Below are 22,122 nucleotides of genomic sequence, written 5' to 3' on the forward strand. Positions count from 1 at the left end.
TTCATGCACTCGTAAAATGAATGATTTAAGAGTTTTGATGGATGCAAAGGAAAGCATTGGAACTGTGAAAGAGCGTTTGAAGGAGTATAAAATCGCTCTTAATGACTTTATTAATGCAGACAAACTTGTGCAAAACTTGTTATCTGAGGATGTAAAAGAAATGGAACGCATTGATTTGGTTTGAGCCAAGGATGGCCACTTTTAATGAATTTTTGCATGAGGTTGATGTGTGGATGAGTGCTGGTAGTGATCCACAATTAAGTGTACAACGAGAAGACAGCATTTCAAATGTGTCAAATGATTCAGTGAAATCAAAGGGTGATAAAGGTTCAAAAGTTTCTTCTAAAGCATCTTCTAAAATTTCCTCAACACGTGTAAAGTTGCAGCAGAAAAGGCTGCTTTGTTGGCAAAAGTTGAAGCCCTTAAACGGAAACATGCATTGGAGAAACAAAAGGCTGAATTGCAAACAAAAATTTACCTTATTTATTACTTATATTGGCGCTTTATCATTAAAATAGCATATATATATTAGTAGGCTATATACATAACTGTATTGTAATAATATATAATATTGTGTGCTATCTGTCATGCTCTGATAGCACTGAAGTGAACTAACCCTGGAACATAACCTGCTCCAGAGCAGGTTATCTTCAGAAAGCAAGTTGCTATGGTTACTTACATACCCTGAAAGTAACTGCCGATTTTGGAACCGAAAGCTGAGGTTATCCGCTCACTTATTCTCAAACATACCCGGGTATGTCACATAACCTGCTTTCTGGAATACACCCCTGAGCCTGGAAATGGAATGAATGATTATTTGCAGCAGCATTTAACAACAAAATCTTCTGAACAAAGCAAAGTTGAAGCTACGTTGTCTCCACTTACTTTTAAGGATCTGGGGGCAGTGCCTAAAACACCGTTGCAAAGATTTGTTCATAAGCTGCAAATTCCTTTGGAGGATGGAGACAATTTGGATTTGATTTCTCGCCCACCCAAGGTGCCTGTGGCTCAGTTTTCAGCAAGCCATCACCTGCGTAATACTTCTACCGTGTCCTATAGTCAACAGCAAAATCCTGCAGTTATGAACCAGGCGACAGATGGTGTTGATATTGCAACAATTATGCAAAAGCAATGTGACTTGGCTGATCTCTTGGTGAATCAGCAAAGGCAAGCAGGTTTACCTAAAAAGGAGATATTAGTTTTTGACGGTGATCCGTTGAAGTATAAATCATTCATGCGAGTCTTTAAATGTAATACTGAGGACAAGACTAATAACAATCAAGATCGACTGTACTTTTTAGAACAGTTTACAACAGGAAAACCAAAGGATTTGGTTCAAAGTTAATAGAGAAGTTGCTGAGCAAAGAATTCTTAGCCCTCTTAGAAGATTCAGGAAGGATGAATCATTCTTAAGAGATTATAAGGTCTTTATGAATGATATCCTAAAGAAGGGGTATGCTGAAAAGGTGCCTGACAAGCAGCTTCACAGAAAAGATGGAAGATTGTGGTATATCCCACACCATGGGATCTATCATAAAAGGAAAGGAAAGATCCGTGTGGTCTTTGATTGTACTTCTACCTTTCAGGGCACCTCTTTGAATTCTGAGCTATTGCAAGGCCCAGACCTTACGAATACACTTCTGGGTGTACTTCTCAGATTCCGTCAGGATACTGTGGCGGTCATGGCAGACATCGAGGGAATGTTCCATCAGGTCAAAGTATCAGAAGAAGACAAAGACTTCCTGAGGTTTTTGTGGTGGCCTGATGGGAACATGAATTATCCGTTATCGGAGTATAGAATGACTGTACATCTTTTCGGGGCCGTTTCATCACCAAGTTGTGCTAAAAGGACTGCTGATGATAATGAAGGGAAAGCAGAGGCTGAAGTGCTTAGCACCATTCGAAACAATTTTTATGTGGATGACTGTCCAAAATCTGTGCAAAATGAAAAATTGGTTGTGGATCTGGTAAACGGACTTCGAACAACATGTGCAACCGGTGGATTTAAGCTAACAAAATGGGTTAGCAGTAGTCGATCTGTTCTTGCTACTATTCCAGAGGAGGACCGAACCAAAGATATTAAGACTCTAGACCTTGAGAAGGATAAATTTCCTATGGAAAGAGCACTTGGCATACAGTGGGACATGGAAACCGATGCTTTCTTTTTCAGAATCAGTCCAAACTCCCATCATTTAATTCGCAGAATAAATATCTTGTCAATAGTCAATTCGATTTATGACCCGTTTGGGTTTTTAGCACCATTGACTCTTACAGCTAAAAGAATAGTTCAGGAGTTGTGCCGAAGGAATTTTGGGTGGGATGAAGTTATCCCTACTGTCAGACTTCAGTATGGATAGATGTCTTAAACCTCAAGGGTTTGAAGAACCTTTAAGTGTACAGCTGCATCACTTTTGTGACGCTAGTGAGGTTGGTTATGGCACAGCCAGCTATCTTAGGTTCATCAACAAGGAAGGACGTATTCATACTGTTCTTGTGATGGGCAAGGCGAGGGTTGCTCCTCTCAAAACCATCACTATTCCAAGGTTGGAACTTGCTGCCGCTGTTCTCGCAGTCCGTATAGACCGAATGCTGAAACAAGAACTTGAGCTGCCAATGCAACGTCACTCATTCTTCTGGACCAATAGTACTTCTGTACTTAAGTATATTTTCAACGATAACAGAAAGTTTTTGACCTATGTAGCAAATCGAGTGAGCATCATACGAGATCTCACAAAAATCCCAGTGGAAATATGTGCCGACAACTCTGAATCCTGCAGATGATGCTTCGCGAGGAGTAACAGCTAAAGCTTTTCTTAGTGGAGAACGATGGTTTAAAGGTCCTGATTTTCTGAGAGAACCTGAAACAAACTGGCTGAATTCTAACCAAGAATCATATACTATGATGGATAATGATCCTGAACTCAAGAAAACGGTTGTCACATTCACTTCGACTGCTATACAGATTGAGGACCCTCTCACCAGTTTTATTGAAAAGTTCTCATCTTGGGATCGTTTGAAAAGGATGACCGCATGGATTCTGAAGTTCAAATCCCTTCTTGGACACCTGAGTAAAAGGAGGAAGGAAATTTTGTTGTCTGTCTCTGGAAAGAATGGTCAAGAACGTCAACAGCAAGTGGACTATTTGATGTCCGAATGCAGGAAACAACTTGGTTCACAAACTTTATCCTTGGAGGATTTTGAATATGCGGAGAAGGCGCTTGTGATTTATATTCAACAGCGCTCCTTTGATGATGAAATCATCTATTTGAAGACTGGAAAATGTGTTAAAAGGAGTAGCAATATCTACAAGTTAGACCCCGTCTTTAGAGATGGTATATTAAGAGTCGGAGGAAGGTTAAGCAAGCTTGCCATGCCCGAGGAAATCATACACCCTGCCATTCTCCCTATTGATTGTCATTTGTCAAAATTACTCCTGAATCACATTCATTCTTTTTTTTTTTTTGAACTTTTCTTTTATTTCGTATTATCAAGTGCAGTCATACAGTATGTCACGACTTAACATTTTGATGGTACAGTATTGATAGTGCAGTAAAGTGTCATGGGCAAGTCTACAAATAGAATAGCAGTCCATAGATATCTTCCATCCCAACAAGAATACATGTGAGGGGAAAGATCCTTATCTCTGCAGTACCACACATACATTTGGTAGATAGTACGGAATTTTTTACAGTACATATGACCATTGGTAGATAAATGATAAATAAATGAAATAAAGGTAAGAAAAATATAGTCTGCATAATAGTCATATCAAATGAAAATGTTGGGCAATGGGAGACCATTTATTTAGGAAAACATCTGCTTTCAGTTGTAATAATGCCGTTGTATGCTCCATGTTATAAACATCTTGGATTCTTTCCCTCCATTGTGCAACCGTTGGAGGGTGTGGCTTCAGCCAGGAGGCTGTGATTACCTTATTCGCTATTAAAAGAAGTATTCTCAGCAAACATGTTTGGTTATTCTCTTCAAGGTCAGCTGGCAGTGTCCCTAGCACAAAGTATGATGGTTCAAGAGGTAGATCTATACAAAGACATTTTTTTATTTCTTTTTGTACATTTTGCCAATATTCTGATATCCTTGGGCAGTCCCAAAATATATGGGTGTGATCTCCCACCAAGCCACAACCCCTCCAACAGCCGTCTGAATTATTGCTCCATTTTGATGTTATGAATGGAGTTCTAAAATATCTCATTTTAATTTTCCATCCAAATTCCTTCCAATTAGGGCTACTGGTTACCCTATGTCCTTGACTGCATGAAGTCTCCCACTGCTTGTCTGTAATTATTGTGTTCATTTCTAATTCCCATTTTTCTTTAATATCTAAATTATTTCCTTTAAATTCTTCTTGCAATATTTTGTAAATATGTGAAATGAATTTTGACTTTACTTTTCCTTCTGTTATTGATATGAAGAAGCGCTCTATTTTTGTTGGTAGAGAGCAGAGCCTTTCCCGTTCTTGATGATTTTGGAGGTAATGTCTAATTTGTAAATACCTAAAGAAATCTTGGTTCGGTAAATCATATTTCTCTTTGAGTTGTTCAAATGATTTCAAGGCTGCTCCGTCAAACAGCTGGTCCAAAACCACTAGACCCCTTTCTGTCCATTTCAGGAAACCCTTGTCCAGCCTAGCTGGGGAGAACTCACAATTGTTTGCTATCCTTATAGCTCTGGAAATAGTCATGGGAAGTTGTAGTTTCTTCCTCACAATTGACCATATTTTTAAGGTGTTTTTACTCCATACATTAGTAATCTTCTTTTTCCCCCATATGTCTTGGTTTAGGAATGGAATTGAATCTAATGGGAAATTTGGGCATTCACTCTGCTCCATTCCAACCCATATAGTGTCAGTATCTTGGGACATCCACGCAACCATTGATCTCAGTTGGGCTGCCCAATAATATGTTTTAAGGCTAGTCAAGTCCAGGCCTCCGTTTTCCTTTGGGCAAAGTAGTCTTTTAAATTTAAGTCTGGGTCGCTTTCCTTGCCAAATAAATTTGGATAGCCATTTATCTAATATAGTAAAGGTGGAGGCAGGAACATATATAGGTAGTGATTGGAAGAAAAGAGCAACCTTGGTAAAATGTTCATTCTTATAGTTTCTATTCTTCCCATCAGGAGAGTGGAAGAATTTCCCATCTAGTAAGGTCCGCTTTTATGTTGCCCAGCAATTTCCGTAATTGGCTTTAAACAGTTTTGATAGGTCTGTCGTTATGATAATTCCCAAATATCTAAATCCTTGCGACCAGTGGAAATCAAGCCTTTGTTAATTGGATTGGCCAATGTCCAACCAGCATCATTGCCTCAGACTTCGATTGGTTAATTTGATAACCAGAGAGTTCTCCATATTTTTAAGGTGTCCAGCAGTGCAGGGACAGAAAGAACTGGATCCCTTATATAGGTCAGGATATCGTCTGCATAAAGAGATACCTTGTGCTCCTTATTTCCCATGTCTTTTATGCCTTTTATTTCCTCATTCTGTCTTATAGATGCTGCCAGGGGTTCAATATTTATAGCAAAGAGCAGAGGACTAAGACAGTCCCCTTGCCTAACCCCCCTTTGTAGGTCAAAGAACTCAGAGAAGCAACCGTTTACTCTGACGTGAGATTTTGGATTTCTGTAAATAACTCTGACCCAATCAACAAATTTTGGGTGAAATCCCATTACTGATAGCGTTTTATATAAAAAATCCCAATTTACAGTGTCGAATGCTTTCTGTGCATCAAAGCTTATTAACATTGATGTTTGTTTGTCTCTCTTAGCGCAAGTAATTATGTTTAGGGTTCTTCTTATATTGTTGGCACCCTGTCTATTAGGAATAAATCCGGTTTGATCTGGCTTAATCAAAGTAGTGATATGTATTTGAACTCTATGTGCTAAAATACTTGTCAGTATTTTCTGATCATTGCATATCAGGCTGATGGGTCTATATCCTTCACAGAGTGTTGGGTCCTTCCCTTCTTTATGAATCACAGATATAATGGCCTGTGACCATGTCTCCGGAGGATTATTCTTAGAGAGAGAGTATCTAAATACCTTGGTTAGTACGGGCGCAAGGTCATTTATGAAGCATTTGTAAAATTCTCCAGGAAGCCCATCGACTCCTGGAGATTTGTTACTCTTCAATCTTTTTATAGCCTCTCTTATTTCTGTTTCTGTAATTGGTGTTATCATCTGTTTAGATGATTCTTCTGATAATGTGGGAGATTTAAACCAGTAAGGAAAGTATCAGTATCCTTTCCTGATGTTTGTAATCTGGGTTCCTTGTATAAGTTTTGGTAAAATGATGCAAAAGCATCTGCTACCTCTTTGGGTTGAGATACTGTTCTACTCAGTGAAGGATGACAAACCTTGGATACAGTACGATTAGCTTGAGCTTTACGAAGTTGAAATGCTAGAAGGCGGCTAGCTTTATGCCCCATCTCGTAATATCTCTGTTTAGAAAATCTTAAAGCCCCTTCTGCTTTATATGACAGGAGTTTATCTAAGGCTTTTCTTGTCTCCTTAAGTTCTGTAGCAATGTTGCTCATTCTTGTGGTTTTGTTGTGTCTCTAAAAACTTTATTTTATTTTCCAGAATTAGTTGTTCCTTGAGTCGCTGTCTTTTTATTTTTGATGATATCTCTATTATTTTTCCTCTCATAACTGCTTTTGCTCCCTCCCACAGAATTGAAGGATCAACTTCACCATTATCATTGATCTCAAAATATTCTTTTATGGTTTTACTTAATTCTCCTACTATTTCAGACTTATTCAACAGTGATACGTTTAACCTCCAATATCTGAAAAAAGAGTGCATGCCTAGATCTACTTTCAGCACAATAGGTGCATGATCACTCAGGGTTATAGGTTCAATGAAACAGTCTGTTACTTTATGCATGTATTGTTGAGGGAGACAGAAAAAATCAATCCTTGAGTAACTATTGTGGACATTAGAGAAGAAACTGAAATCTTTCCCTTTTAGGTTTCTAGCTCTCCATGGGTCAGTAAGACCCAGTTCGGACATAGTTATTTAAGGTTTTTGTTTTGGAGCACTGAGATCCCATCTCCGTGGGTATCCTATCCAGCTTCCCATCCTGCACTGCATTGAAGTCCCCTCCTATTATTAATACCCCTTTTGCATTGCCTGCAATGATGTTAGCGATCTCTCTAAAGAACATTGGATCATACTCGTTTGGGGCATATACATTTAGTATGGATACTTCGTTTCCTCCAGCAGTCCCAACTACCATGACATAACGACCTGATTTGTCCTGTATCACCTTCTCTGCATTAAAAGCCAAGTTTCTGTTGATTTAAAATAGCCACCCCTCTTTTTTTCCCATTTGAGGCACTATATACTAAATTAACCCAGTCCCTTCTTAATTTTATATGCTCATTCTCTGATAAGTGGGTTTCTTGTAATAATGCAATTGAGCATTGCATTTTTTTGAGCTGATTGAATATTTTCTTCCTTTTGATAGGATGGTTTAATCCATGGACATTATAGCTTACTATAATCAATTTATCCATGTGGATAACAGTATCCCATTATTTTGACCTTTTTAGACATTACTTTTCCAAATGTAGATCCATACCCGTGTTTACAAGGCATCTTATGTGACTGCTTAATTGTAAGAATAACATATAACTCCCACCATTGTGGAGAACAAGATCTCACAAATAGAACATGAAAAAAATAAACAACTTCCAAAAACCCGACTGTTCTAACAAGCATAAACTCAGTCTCAACAAGGACAGAGAGTTGTGACCGATCTCTCTGGGGATGTGCACACAGTGCTGTTGCAACTATCGTATAGCTTACGCGTGATAAGTTGCCTGTAATATGGCCTAGTGTAAACGTCGACGGAAAATTTTTTTTTTTTAAAAAAAGGGTATAAAATATAAAAACCGCTCTACTGAGGAGAACCCATCCTCTCTTATTAGTTATCTTTAAATAATAAAACTAGCCAAACATGTGTTACAGGATAACTTAAATCTTTTTTTTTTTTTTATAAATCACTAACTTACTCATAGTTCAGAAATGTTTCATTTGTTCATCGAAGGCCACCATGGAGAATGCTCTTCAAGTCCGTGTTGGTCATTGAATTCGCTCTGTTTGACGTTGAAGCCTCGGTCCATTTGTTTTTCAAAAGTTCCGCCTGTAGTGTCTCTCGTTCGTTCAATTGAACCTGGATACCCAGCTCTCCGAGCATTGCGGCCGCGTCTGCGAGGGTCGTGAAGGTCTTCGTTCCAGATTTCAGGTGAATTTTCAGCTTGGCAGGAAATGGCGATTGAGCTTTAATGTTCTTCTCCTTAAGCAATTTCATCACGTCTCTTACTTGCTTGCGTTTCTTCTGGATGTCTGACGTGTAGTCCTGGTCAAAGAAAATCCTCTGTCCGTTATATGGCACTCCTCCGCGATGTTTCCATGCTTCTTGGATTACTGTTTCTTTGATTCTGTAGTCCAGAAATCTAACGATAATGGATCTCGGGGGGCTCGCTGCGTCTTTCGGTTTCATAGTCAGCGAGCGGTGTGCTCTCTCTATATTTAATTTGAGCTCTTCTGGTAATGTCAGTGAGGTTCGGATGAGATCATTTACGAAACTCAGCATGTCTTTGTTGGTTTCTTCGTCTTCTTTCACACCGTATATGCGGACGTTATTCCGTCTTGCTCTGGACTCTAGGTCTTCACATTTTGCAGACAAGCTGGCATCTCTTTGTAGCAAGTAATGAAGGGCTCGCTCGTTTCTTTGCGATTTATCTTCTGCATCATTCAGACACACGCTGTTCTAATTTCGTCATCCTTTCGTCTACTTCGGCTAGCGCGGCTTCTACTCTTGCTAAGGAGTCTTTAGTGTCTTTAGAGGCTTCAGCGTGCTCCTTTCTTAGTATTCGCAGCTCGGCTAGCACTGCCGCCATGTGCTCTTCTCCTCCCTCGTCCTTTGAGTTCAGTTGTTCTTCTTTTTTCGACGATTTACCCTTCTTATCTGTATCTTTTCGATTGCAGGCCATTTCGATTGCTTATTGTGAGTATTTTTTGCAGAAAATAAGGTTTGTAATTAAGGTTTGGCTAGTTTTTACAAATTCTCCTCTGGGAGCTTAAAAATCAGGCTGCCGCCACAACCATGACGTCACAGGAAGTCCAATCACATTCATTCTAAGATGGAATTCTTTTGCCCTACAGCAGAAGATGGGAGATCTTCCCATATGTCGTATTACACCGGATTTGCCCCCTTTTACCTCCGTAGGATTAGATTATTTTGGACCTATAGAAGTAAGAAGAGGACGGAATCTAGCAAAGAGATACGGAGCCATTTTTACGTGCCTCATAAGCAGAGCAGTGCATCTCGAAGTAGCGTTCTCATTGGATACCAACTCCTGTATCTCAGCCCTACGGAGATTTATTAGTCGAAGAGGACAAGTCAAGGAAATAGTCTCTGACAATGGGACGAGTTTTATAGGAGCAGAACGAGAGTTAAAAAGGGCACTGACTCAACTCAATACTTTCAAGATTCAGAATACGATGCTAGATGTAGGCATTAAGTGGACTTTCAATCCTCCTTACGGCTCCCATCATGGCGGTGCATGGGAAAGACTCATTCGTCTTATAAAGAGGACGCTTCACTCAACTATCAGACAACAGACTTTGGATGATGAGGGTCTGTTAACAGTACTCTGTGAGATAGTCTGTTCTCAACAATCGACCTATTACAATAGTCTCCGAAGATGTCAAGGACCCCGAGGCTTTAACTCCGAACCATCTTCTATTGTTAAAAGGCAAAGTTTCTCTGCCCCCTGGTGTTTTTAACAAGAATGATATTTATGTTAAAAGGAGATGGAGACAGATACAATACATGGCTGATCTTTTCTGGAGAAGATGGACTGGGGAGTACCTTCCACTTATGCAAGAAAGGCAGAAGTGGAATGTAATAAAGAAGAATCTTAAGCAAGGAGATATAGTACTGATCATTGATGATACAGCACCGCGAAATTCATGGCCTATGGGTCGAATTGTGGATATCTTTCCAGACAAGAAAGGGATTGTTCGTCGAGTGCAAGTTAAAACAAAGAGTGGTACTGTGGAAAGACCCATTACTAAGCTGTGTCTGTTGATGGACAATTTATGATCTAAGATTGGCCTTAGATCTCTATCTATGAACTTTTATAACATGGTGGACATTTCTTAGGCTCTTGAATGAACATTTAATAATTGCCCCTTTAGGTCAAGTAGGGGTCAGGATGTACGAGCCTGTGAGTTATTGTTTCATGTTATTTGTTTATGCACTTATGTATTGTATATTGTATAATGTTTATTATTCTCCCCTAATAAGATAATGAGGTGGGCTGAACCCGCAACATCTGTGATTTAGTCAGGTAGTGATGAGGTAGAGGCGTGGCCTATGGGCAAAGGGACACAGTTTTGAGACCGTGTTGGGAGCTGTGTTGATCCCCGTTCTCTTTTTCGATGTTATGTAATTGTTTGTCCAATAAATGATGAAATGAGCGGAACACGCGTCGACTGTAATTCCCCGCAGTTGGAAGGTCACTACACATGTAGTCATTTTAAAAGTGATTCTAAGGGCTTATGTAATTACATTTTATATATATATTATATGTGTATATATACATACATACATACATACATACAGGTGCATCTCAATAAATTAGAATGTCATGGAAAAGTTAATTTATTTCAGTAATTTAACTCAAATTAGAAACTCGTGCATTAAATAAATTCAATGCACACAGACAAGTAGTTTAAGTCTTTGGTTCTTTTTAATTGTGGTGATTTTGGCTCACATTTAACAAAAACCCACCAATTCACTATCTCAACAAATTAGAATACTTCATAAGACCAATAAAAAAAACATTTTTAGTGAATTGTTGGCCTTCTGGAAAGTATGTTCATTTACTGTATATGTACTCAATACTTGGTAGGGGCTCCTTTTGCTTTAATTACTGCCTCAATGCGGCGAGGCATGGAGGTGATCAATTTGTGGCACTGCTGAGGTGGTATGGAAGCCCAGGTTTCTTTGACAGTGGCCTTCAGCTCATCTGCATTGTTGGGTCTGGTGTCTCTCATCTTCCTCTTGACAGATTCTCTATGGGGTTCAGGTCAGGCGAGTTTGCTGGCCAGTCAAGCACACCAACACCATGGTCATTGAACCAGCTTTTGGTACCTTTGGCAGTGTGGGCATGTGCCAAGTCCTGCTGGAAAATGAAATCAGCATCTCCATAAAGCTTGTCAGCAGAAGGAAGCATGAACTGCTCTAAAATTTCTAAAATATCCTGGTAGATGGCTGCGTTGACTGTGGACTTCAGAAAACACAGTGGACCAACACCAGCAGATGACATGGCAGCCCAAATCTTCACAGACTGTGGAAACTTCACATTGGACTTCAAGCAACATGGATTCTGTGCCTCTCCACTCTTCCTCCAGACTCTGGGACCTTGATTTCCAAATGAAATGCAAAATTTACTTTCATCTGAAAAGAGGACTTTGGACCACTGAGCAACAGTCCAGTTCTTTTTCTTCACAGCCCAGGTAAGACGCTTCTGAGGTTGTCTCTGCTTCAGAAGTGGCTTGGTAGCCCTTTTCCTGAAGACATCTGAGCGTGGTGACTCTTGATGCATTGACTCCAGCTTCAGTTCACTCCTTGTGAAGCTCTCACCAGTGTTTGAATCAGCTTTGCTTGACAGTATTCTCAAGCTTGCAGTCATCCCTGTTGCTTGTGCACCTTTTCCTACCCAAATTATTCCTTCCAGTCAACTTTGCATTTAATATGCTTTGATACAGCACTCTGTAAACAGCCACACCTTTCAGTAATGACCCTCTGTGACTTACCCTCTTTGTGGAGGGCGTCAATGTTCGTCTTCTGGATCATTGCCAAGTCAGCAGTCTTCTCCATTATTGTGGTTTCAAAGAAGAAGAGATACCCGGAATTTATACTGTAGGGATGGTCATTTATTGAAACTCAAATGTAAATATTCTAATATTTTGAGATACTGATACTGACTTTCATGAGCTGTAAGCTCTAATCATCAAAATAAAAAAAACTTTTGAAATGTTTTCCTTTACATGCAATGAATCTAAAATATGTTAAAGTTTCACTTTTTGAAAAACTTTTTTTTTAATGGCGATTAATCGCATCCAAAATCAAAGTTTTTGTTTACATATACACTATATTGCCAAAAGTATTGGGTCACCCCTGTAGCGAATTAGCTCAAAAAGGGAATTATTTATAATTAATTATAACTGGTTATAATTAATAATAAATATTTAGATTAGATCTTACAATTAACTGTAGCAGAATCAATATTACAATTACTTGATCTGTCCGTCCACCGAGCAGACAATATAATTATTTATCAATTCTAGGAAGATTACTTTTCTGGCCAAGAAACAATAGCCTTCCTACTTACAGTGCTAGCAGTAGTTTAGCATGTAGCAAAGAGCAATCGTTCATTGACTTTGAAATGTGAGCGGAACACAGAGACAATCAATTGTGAATATAAGGGATTTAATAAATGAAACTATAACTAACATACAAACAAACTAAGCAAAACATATATTTATAGAATGAAGGAAAGTAAGGAAAAGAGAGAGAAGAGCAAAGAATGGCAGTATTTCACATCAATTAACCACAACCCAAAATGAGAATCATCAAAGACACAATTCACCTTTAAAAAGGGGTTCAAACTTAAACACGTATCTAATCAGTTGTAAATGGTTACTTGCATTGGTTCGTTGCTGAATAAGAGTCGTGGTGCGGTAGACGAGGTTCTCGATGATTTCTTTAGGAGGGAGTTGAAGTCCTCAGCAAATCCACAAAGTTGAAGGTAAACACTGCCGGAAGGTTAAACTCAAGAAGAGAGTTTTGGAGTGTGTTTGTCTCAAGAAGAAGAGTTTTTGAGCCATGATTAGTCTGGGTTTAGAACTTTTAATGGTTCATGGCCGCACCTATTTGGTGGGTGGAGTGGCCAATCAGAGGCATGTATTTTGAGCGGGAGAGATACCCTTTGTCTCCGTTTATGGCCCATTCACATTTTATTGCTGATCTGGAGCAGCTTTTAATTCAAAACATAGTAAGAATTGTGCGATGCATTTCACGATCACATAGTGTACATTATTGTGTGAGAAATAAAGAGAAGATCATTTTGATACCAAGAAGGTAATCTCCAAATGATATTACAGAAGAGATACACTCATACACTGGAATATAGGCATTTAACGTCTAACGAATACAAGAAAAGGGTTTTACCCAAGTTAATATAACAGGGGAATATACATACAACACATGCATATAGCAGATACATTTATAACTGTTTAATTATGGCCTAAATAGAGAAAATGTCTTTAGGTGTGTGTGTGTAACGTGTATTGGGAATTGTGAAGACAGACGAAAGGGTCTGCTCCCTGGCATTCTGTGGAATGTGTTTGAAGCTTGGTACAGACGATCTGTTTAGCATCCTTTTGATAGTGATAAGGACCATCTGCAATTTAGTACCCGTATAAATGTAAACGCTGAGGCCAGGTCAGTAATTTACATGCAAATGTCAAAAGGCTAAAAGGGTTTTTTTTTTAAACAAAGTGTAATCAGCCATCACTGATCCTAGACAGACGTTACACCCCCTTCTAATGAACAGGTTTGACTACTTTAATAGTCTACTTAATGTTTAAGCATGATATTCTAGGGAATTGTCTGCTTCTAATTTTAAAGCAACAGTTTGGACAGGACCCTTTTCTATTCTAACATGACAATGCCTCTGTGTATAAGGCAAGGTTCAAAAAGAAATGATTGATTTAGTCAGTGTGGAAGAACTTGATTGGTCTGCAGAAAGCCAAGTCCTAATCTAAGCTGAACACCTCTGGTGTGACTTTAAATGCAGATCTTGAGCCAAAAACTCTTTAACAAACACCAATGACTTTTACATATGGGTACAGTCATTTTAGACACTTCCAAAACTGTTGCAACAGAGATGGAAATACAATTTTTAAATACATGAATTATGTTTCCATCTTTGTTGCCACAGTTTTGGAAGTGCCTTTTTCTGTTCTAAAGAAGGGGGTGTCCCAATACGTTTGTCCATATAGTGTATGTACAAGTCATTGATGTTTGGTAAAGAGTTTTGGCTCAAGATCTGCATTTTTCAGCTTGGATTAGGACTTGGCTTTCTGCAGACCAGTTAAGTTCTTCCACACTGACTAAATCAATTTCTTTTTGAACCTTGCCTTATACACAGAGGCATTGTCATGTTAGAATTGAAAAGAGTCCTGTCCAAACTGTTGCTTTAAAATTAGAAGCACACAATTCCCTAGAATATCATTATATGCTTAAACATTAAGATTTGTACTCATGGAAATTACTAAAGTAGTCAAACCTGTTCATTAGATGGGGTGACCCAATACTTTTGGCAGTATAGTGTATGTATGTGTGCTGTTTATTATGTATATCCAAATACACACATGCATGTATATATTTCAGAAAAATATGTTATGTTTATATATTAAATATATTTATTTATAATATAAATTATATGAATATAAATATAGACATGTAAATACATGTAAATATTTTCTAAATATATTCTGTATGTGTGTGTATTTATATATACATAATAAATATACACAGAACACACATATATTATGCAAACAAAAACTTTGATTTTGTATGCGATTAATCGCGATTAAACGCTTGACAGCACTAATAATACAGTTCAGTCATGAAACTCTAGATGGCGCAGGCTGACGTGTTGTTAACGTAACTGATGATATTCAGAGAGTTAAACGATTTGGCACAAGCTGATTGGTTCATTCTGCATATGCAGCCAATGAGCTTACTGCCTTGCATTTATATGGCTGGCTAGTAGTATTCACTTTAGATTCCTGCAGCATGCTTTCAGAGTATCTCTGAAGCCCTCCACCTTCCCCAGCTCCACCTGTATAGATCTGCTACGGGTTATTTTATATGCTATTTGTGCAGCAGCAGTATGTCTTAAATACTCATGGCACCGTATCGCCATATGCATTGGCAGTAGCAAGTTCCTGTACTTGCTTGCAGCAGCAGCAATAATTTACAACTACAGCTATAATCAACAGCAGCAACAATTCAGCAGCAATGTAGCAGATCTATTCCGCCAAGACCAAATACATTAACATTGTCATATCCATCACCATGCTAAAATCTTCTGAGAGTTGTCATGATTGAAAAATATATATATATATATATTCATTTAAACTAAATGCTTCATTATAATTGTTAAACAAAAATTGCTCATGTGTAATGAATTAGCAGTATGATAATTATATAAATCATATAAAATAATTCTGATAAATCAGTGTTAAAAACCATAAGATTTTGAGTTCCTCGGGGGTGGGGACTCAAATGTAAAAAAAGGGCATCTATATACGAAGTAATTCCAGTTTAACAATTACTATTGCAAAACTATATTTACAGTTGACTGAAACCCTGCGATGGGAGGTTGTCCAGATGAAGGCCAAAGGAATGACCCTTTCTGCCAGTGCAAGAGAAGTTGGTCATTCCAAATCTATGATTTGTACAATATTGCAGGTTTAAAATGACACTAATTCATTCAAGTCCCCCAAAAAGGCTGGTCATCCACGTAAGACAAATGCACAAAAAGGAAGGATAATGCAGAGACTCTCAATGGGCAATCGGTTCAACACTGCAGCTGGAATTGCTCGCCAGTTCAGTGCTAAACAGGGTAAGGATCTGTCTCGGCACGTTTAAGAGAAGTCGGACTGAAAGCCCACTCTGCAGTGACCAAGCCTCTCATCAGCAGAAAGAATCAAAAGACTAGACTAACCTTTGCTGAGGAGCATGTTGTATGGAGAGCGGAGAACTGGTCCAAAGTTTACTTTAGTGATGAGAGCAAGTTTAATTTATTTGGGTCTGATGGGAAACATTTTGTTTGTCATCAAATTGGAGGAAAGACTGAAGCCCAAGTGTGTAAAGAATTCAGTGAAAGGTGGTGGAGGAAGTGTCATGGTTGGGGGATGTTTTCTGCAGCAGGAGTTGGGCCTCTTATACAGATACATGGCAGGGTAAATGCAAATGTTTATCAGAATCTCCTTAAGCAACATGCAGTTCTTTTCCTGCAAGCACATCCCAATCAGCCTGCAATTTTCATGCAGGACAATGACCCCTATCACACAGCAAAATGGGTAAAGCAGTTCCTTGAAGCTAGGAACATTGAAATAATTAAATGGCCGTCACAGGGTCCTGATTTAAAACAAACCTGATATGGAACCAGCAATGTATGTTTCATAATTCATTATTTTTCTTATCATTTATATTGTTGCGGCACCTCTTGGTTTTTTTAAAACCAACGCAGTCTGCTGTAATTGGTCAGCCTATTGTGCAAGTAGTCCATTCTGACTAAAATAATAATTTTGATGAAATATTTGGGTGTTAAATTTAGGTTTAAAATATAATGCAAGTAATAGTACTTTTGTGAAAGCAGCAACTGAATTTACAAGCAACTAATTTACAAGATACAGAAATCACAGAAATGCATATTACTGTATGTTCCTATGGAATGTGTGTGTTCTTCCTACTTCTTACTCATTAACATTTAGCCTGTTCTTATGTCTTTATTTATTATCAGTTTTAAATTATTGATCTAAACATTTACTTTAAAACTATGGACAATAAGTCGTTTTTGTTTTATATTTATATTTTAAAACATTTTGCACAATGTATAATAAAATAAGTGTTTCATCTATATAAATGTTTCATTCACATTAACTGCCTTTCATAAAGCTATTACTATCAAACTTTTCGTTTGCATGACTTCTCATTCAGTTTAATAAATTTGCTTATTTAATAATGGTTTGAGATAATGGTTATTTATTAATGGTTAATCAGTGAATCATTTAGCGCATCTATAGATATAGATTCAATAGATATATAGTTTCTATAGACTGTGATGCAATTTAGGGATAACCAAATGCAATGAATTATTTTTAGACTAAAAGTGATTTGTCTAAGATGATAACCGCTATTTTGTAAGTGTGTGTGTGTGGTTCAGGTAAACCCTATTTTATGGGGACACTTTTTTTTGTAAGGGTAGGTTTACCCTGTACATTATAAAAGAAGTAAGCAAAACTTGACAATCACCTAAAACCTCCCTTTGAGGATGTCCTCATTTGTAAAACCGTGTGTTTTGCTATTTGTGAACATACAGCAGGACACAAGGGAGAGGAACTGATCAGAGATTGATCAGAGATGTATCAGAAGAAGGTAGACAGATGGCATCAAATACAGCATTTTACATTACATTATGCCATGTGATACTGTATATAGAAGCATTACCATGGTAAAGACTGCACGTTACTATAACTCACTCTTCATCTGAAAAATTCAGCTAGAATATACATTCAGTCATATGGCACAGAGAGGACATTTACTGCATTGACAGTAAACTCTGTTCTAGCACAAAACCTTATGGCCATGTCATATCTTCATCACACCTTTTTATAACACACTGGATAAATACTTTTACAAAACATTATGGATTTTATGAGAGATATGCAAGTTAGGTAATTTAAGTGTATTTTCTAACATGACAGTTATTGCCTGTATTACTGTAATTATTTCAGAAACAAAGGTGATTTGAAACTGATTTGTTTGCTCTTGAATGAACTGATTGTTACAAGTACTAACTTGAAAGAAGATCTTACTGTTGTGTTTTGGTGATTAAACCAAATATTCTCAATGCATATCACAATGATCTTGTGTTCTGAAACAATTATGTGGAATGAAAATATGTGCAACTACAATGAAATCATGAGACCAGGTTTTGAAAGAATGACTAGTGGCGTTACAAGTATGATCAGTTTAAAGTTTTGTACTAAGTGTTTTGAAAATGTACACCCAATTGCTTATGAAAATAGTACCAAACCAATTTTAAAAAACTGTAAGTTTGTATATTAAATAAAATCCTTCATGGTATTAATTTTATTATATAATGAAACTTCGAAACAATTACATGTAACAATACAATTTTTTTTTTTTTCTCCACAGACCCAATTTGGTTGGCCAGCTTCGGGAGCAATTCAGAAAGTGGAATGATCATCTTAACAGTTCAAAGACATCTTGTCACAGTATATTTTCAATGCTCTTAGAATTCTTAGAATAGCAAAACAGTGAATTCAAATTTTCTATGTTCAAATGAAAAAGTCAATTAATTTCAAAACTTTTTATCCCAAACAAGATACAAGATTACAAGACTGCAGAAAGAATACAGTTTAGTCACAAATACAGAGGGAGGGAACTGCTCGGCTTCGGCAACTACAGAATGTTTGAGGGGGATCTGCAGAAGCATGTGGCCACACTTAAAGCACCAGCCATTAAATTACTCAACACTATCAAAGGTATCGTCACACACTTTCATGTTCATGTGAGAGTACTGAGTATAAAACCAAATGATTAGAGCAGAACTGAAAGTTTTTGTAGTTTTAGCACATCTGAATTTAGCACATCGGTTTGTCTTTTGATTTATGTATTTTTTTTTTTCTCAAGAGATCATCTTAGAACAATTCACTGATGTGGTTAATCAGTGTTTCCAGAACTACTCTGTTCTTCAAAATATCATTATGGTAAATATTCCTTTTAAAGGTTGGAATAAAAATGTACAACAAACTTGCATTGCTAATCACGTTTAATTAAGTTCTTTTCTCTGTACTTCTTCACTTAACTCTAAAAGAATAAAATCAAAAACATTCAGTCAAGTCAACAAGCCAAGGCAGAGCAGAGGATCTCAGAGCAGTTTGAAATGGAAAAGATGATCTACACTCAAGATCCCATCTACTTGAAGTTCTTGAATGAGATTAGCGACGAGAAATTTTCAGAAGATGAATTACCTGTCTTTGACATAAAAAGCAAGTACAGTGAAATGCTGGAGGCGTATTATGAGGTAGTATACAATATGACGATCTAACGTTTTGTTCAGGAATAACTTGCAGTGCTTGTGCTGTGTGCAGGTAACTTTTGTAGGTATGTTTTCTTTCAGATTGTGGTGCAGCGGATGTCTGACCAACTGCCCATGATGATCTCCTTTTTCATGCTGAAGGAAACTGCTCAGCTTCTGTCTATTGACATGCTTAGTTTACTGGATGGGGCAAATGTGAGCGAGCTGCTGTTTGAGAACTCTGATGTCGGTACAAGGCGCAGAGACCATGCCATTCACATTGTATGTTGTAAAAGTATCTTACTAGGCTCTCTCTGTGGATCGTGGCTTTCTGGTTGCCTGCTTGACCTTCTTGGGAGCTCTAAAGAAATTAAGAACAGCATTAGAAAAAGGAAATGTTATGAACAGTTTTGGGTGCATGTGTCTCAATGTACTGTACAATCCAGCTGCAATCCTGTAATCATCAATATTAAACACTTGACCTGCTTAGAAACAGCATATATTGTTAGTGTTTTCTCCACCAACTACAATGTACATCTTAACAAAACAAACCTATAGGACTAATTCATAAATTCTTCTTGCTTTTCTCTTTATGAACTTATTTTCACTTCTTCAAGCAAATATCTAAACAGACAAATCATCTTATAATACAAAGTAATTTTACTTTTAGATTGTTGTCTAATTACTATTTAACTCATTGATCAAGTCAACAAACAGTCACTTGAGTATGAATTGGCAACTGGAAAGAAATCTATCATCAGAGTTTTAGATTAATTTTAATATATATGGTGTAAAAAATAATTCCCGATTAACTGTTTTCAACTTTAAATCTGTATAAAGTTAAACATAAATTTGTAATGAAAATTATCACATTTTCAGGTGTAGGTGGACCAGCCTCAAAAATAAACAAACAGATTATAATACCATAGTTTAAGAGATTTTATTTCTTATTTTAAATGTTATTGGTATTGGAGCTGTATTGGCAATAGGCTAGTTGCCATAGCAAAAAGAAATGTCTTTCTTAAAATCATTTTTTTTTTAAGTCTTTTAATATTTTATTTATCTATGGGTGTGATACAAAACGTTTTATCACAAGTGTCATACGCTACAAATTGAGTCTGGCACACTGATTCTCTGATTCTCTTCAGCACCCCAGAAAATAGGCTAGATGTTGAAAAGCCATGTTAGCCAACTGGACAAACCAGTTGATTCTAAAGGATTGAAAATGTGGTCCACACCCAGATTTGTGTCTTACAGAGGTGTCACAAACATCAGTATGAAACCTCTCTTGTTGTTTCATCAGCAGCATAAATTTCCAAGATACATAAGTTGATGTGAATGCATAGTCTTTCAAAGTGTACTTCATTTGACAGTGAAAGCAAACACAGTCACATGCGCATTAGAAAATTTCACCCTTCTCTGATGTCTGTGCAATCTCCCTCTCAAAATGGAAATGGACATGAAAATGTCTTTGTTCTCTTTTAAACTCGAACTGCATAAGTGCTCCCTTTACATAAGTGCTCATCCACACAGGTGTCTATTGTTGTTGCGGCATTCGTTGCCTTGGAATTATAAGACTATCTGACATTTTTGTCAAAATGGAGTTCACATATTCTTATTCTGTGACAACTTATTTACATTATGTGATACTTCTTTTGTAAGCGGTGTACATTTTGGGCCTTTTTTTAGAAAACAAAAAGGGTTCTATCTACAGAAGTCTATAGAATGCAATAACTTTGAAGCTCAATATCTCAAAACTGCTCAGAACGCAGATAGAACCTTATAATTCCAAGGTGACAAATTACACTCTTCTTGTAATGTTTAATGAGGATAAAGCAACTATTTAAAGTCTTGCTTTCAAACTGACTTATCATCTCACTGATCACATCAACGTATGTTAGGCTACTTAATGTCTCAACCTAAATAAATTTTGTTGTGTTAAAATGCATATTCTGGGAGCATAAATTGCCATTGGATTGAGAGACTATAACCCCACACCAATACCAATATCTTGTACACAAACATCTAATGAACAGATGAACTCAGTGAACTCAATGAACAAAGGTTATATGTAGGCCGGCCAAATGGGTGCCCTAAGCAGGATTGTATTGTTGTGCCCCCTCCCTCAAATATTATGGAAGTAAAAAAGAAAACCACCTACTAGGCAAGGCAAGTTTATTTATATAACACATTTCATATACAGTGGTAATTCAAAGTGCTTTACATACAAGGAAGTGAAATAGTCATTAAAATAATAATCACAGCAATAAAAGCAAGGAATTAAAAATAATAATAATCACAACAATAAAAACAAAGAATTTAAAACAAACATTCAAACTCTTCCGCACTAAGTGAAAAAACCTTCCAAAACACCTAACTATTCCACTACTTCACCCCCTACTACTTACTTTGACCATCATAAACCAAACAAATAGAACTCAGAGGTCCTACTTTCAACTGATAAACTAACACACTTGTCTTTCTTTGCCCACAATCTCTTTACCATCACAGCACTTACTTTAACCTTCTGTTTAAACTTTTAAAATGTAAAACAATTAAGAATAGAAAATGATTATACATAAAATACAGTGCAATCAGTTCGAACATAGCACAGTGTTCATTTAACAAATGCACAACTAAACAGATGAGCTTTGAGTCTGGATTTAAATGTGGCTAATGTTTTAGCACATCTGATCTCTTCTGGAAGCTGGTTCCAACTGCGAGCGGCATAATAGCTAAAAGCTACTATAGGGGTCAAAATAGAACTTTAATAAAATATAAAAGTAAATAAATAAATAAATTGTAATTAAATTGTATTGTTTACAAATTACAATTGTAGCTCTAGACAGTTACCTATGGCTATTATTTTATTAGTACAGTTGTCTGATTGATTTTATGGTCTCAAGCATTCAGAAATCACGCAAAAGAAAATTAAGCAGCTTTACTACGATAAAACCATGGTTAATTTTTGTAAGGGTTGTGATGTCCACATGCTTTTTGTTGAAGAAATTATAGAGGTTGTGTCATCTATAGCAAAATGGTGGCCAGAAATGAAAGATTAAGTGGATATTTGAATTAAATGTTTGGTCAATAGCCTATTAAACAAGGATATGATCGTCCTATAAGTGTAGCAGCAACAGTTACCAGGCCTTTGCCTCCCTTTAAACTAAAAATATAACAAAATAACTAAAAA

At 37.1% G+C, this 22,122-nt stretch overlaps 1 protein-coding gene across 1 annotated transcript in view; it reads left to right on the top strand.

Annotated features, from left to right (window-relative positions):
- LOC131533856 (uncharacterized) overlaps nt 1-19,487 on the top strand; it is a 35,071-nt gene extending 15,584 nt beyond the window's left edge. The window contains exons 9-16 of the mRNA XM_058766282.1: nt 1,449-2,137; nt 2,424-2,620; nt 2,778-3,332; nt 18,044-18,123; nt 18,234-18,393; nt 18,542-18,618; nt 18,726-18,935; nt 19,032-19,487. Of these exons, the coding sequence (XP_058622265.1) occupies nt 1,449-2,137; nt 2,424-2,620; nt 2,778-3,332; nt 18,044-18,123; nt 18,234-18,393; nt 18,542-18,618; nt 18,726-18,935; nt 19,032-19,487 (2,424 nt within the window). The remainder of the gene's footprint in view (nt 1-1,448; nt 2,138-2,423; nt 2,621-2,777; nt 3,333-18,043; nt 18,124-18,233; nt 18,394-18,541; nt 18,619-18,725; nt 18,936-19,031) is intronic.
- The last annotated feature ends 2,635 nt before the right edge of the window (nt 19,488-22,122 follow it).

Source organism: Onychostoma macrolepis, chromosome 25, assembly GCF_012432095.1.
Source record: "Onychostoma macrolepis isolate SWU-2019 chromosome 25, ASM1243209v1, whole genome shotgun sequence".
NCBI lineage: Eukaryota > Metazoa > Chordata > Actinopteri > Cypriniformes > Cyprinidae > Onychostoma > Onychostoma macrolepis.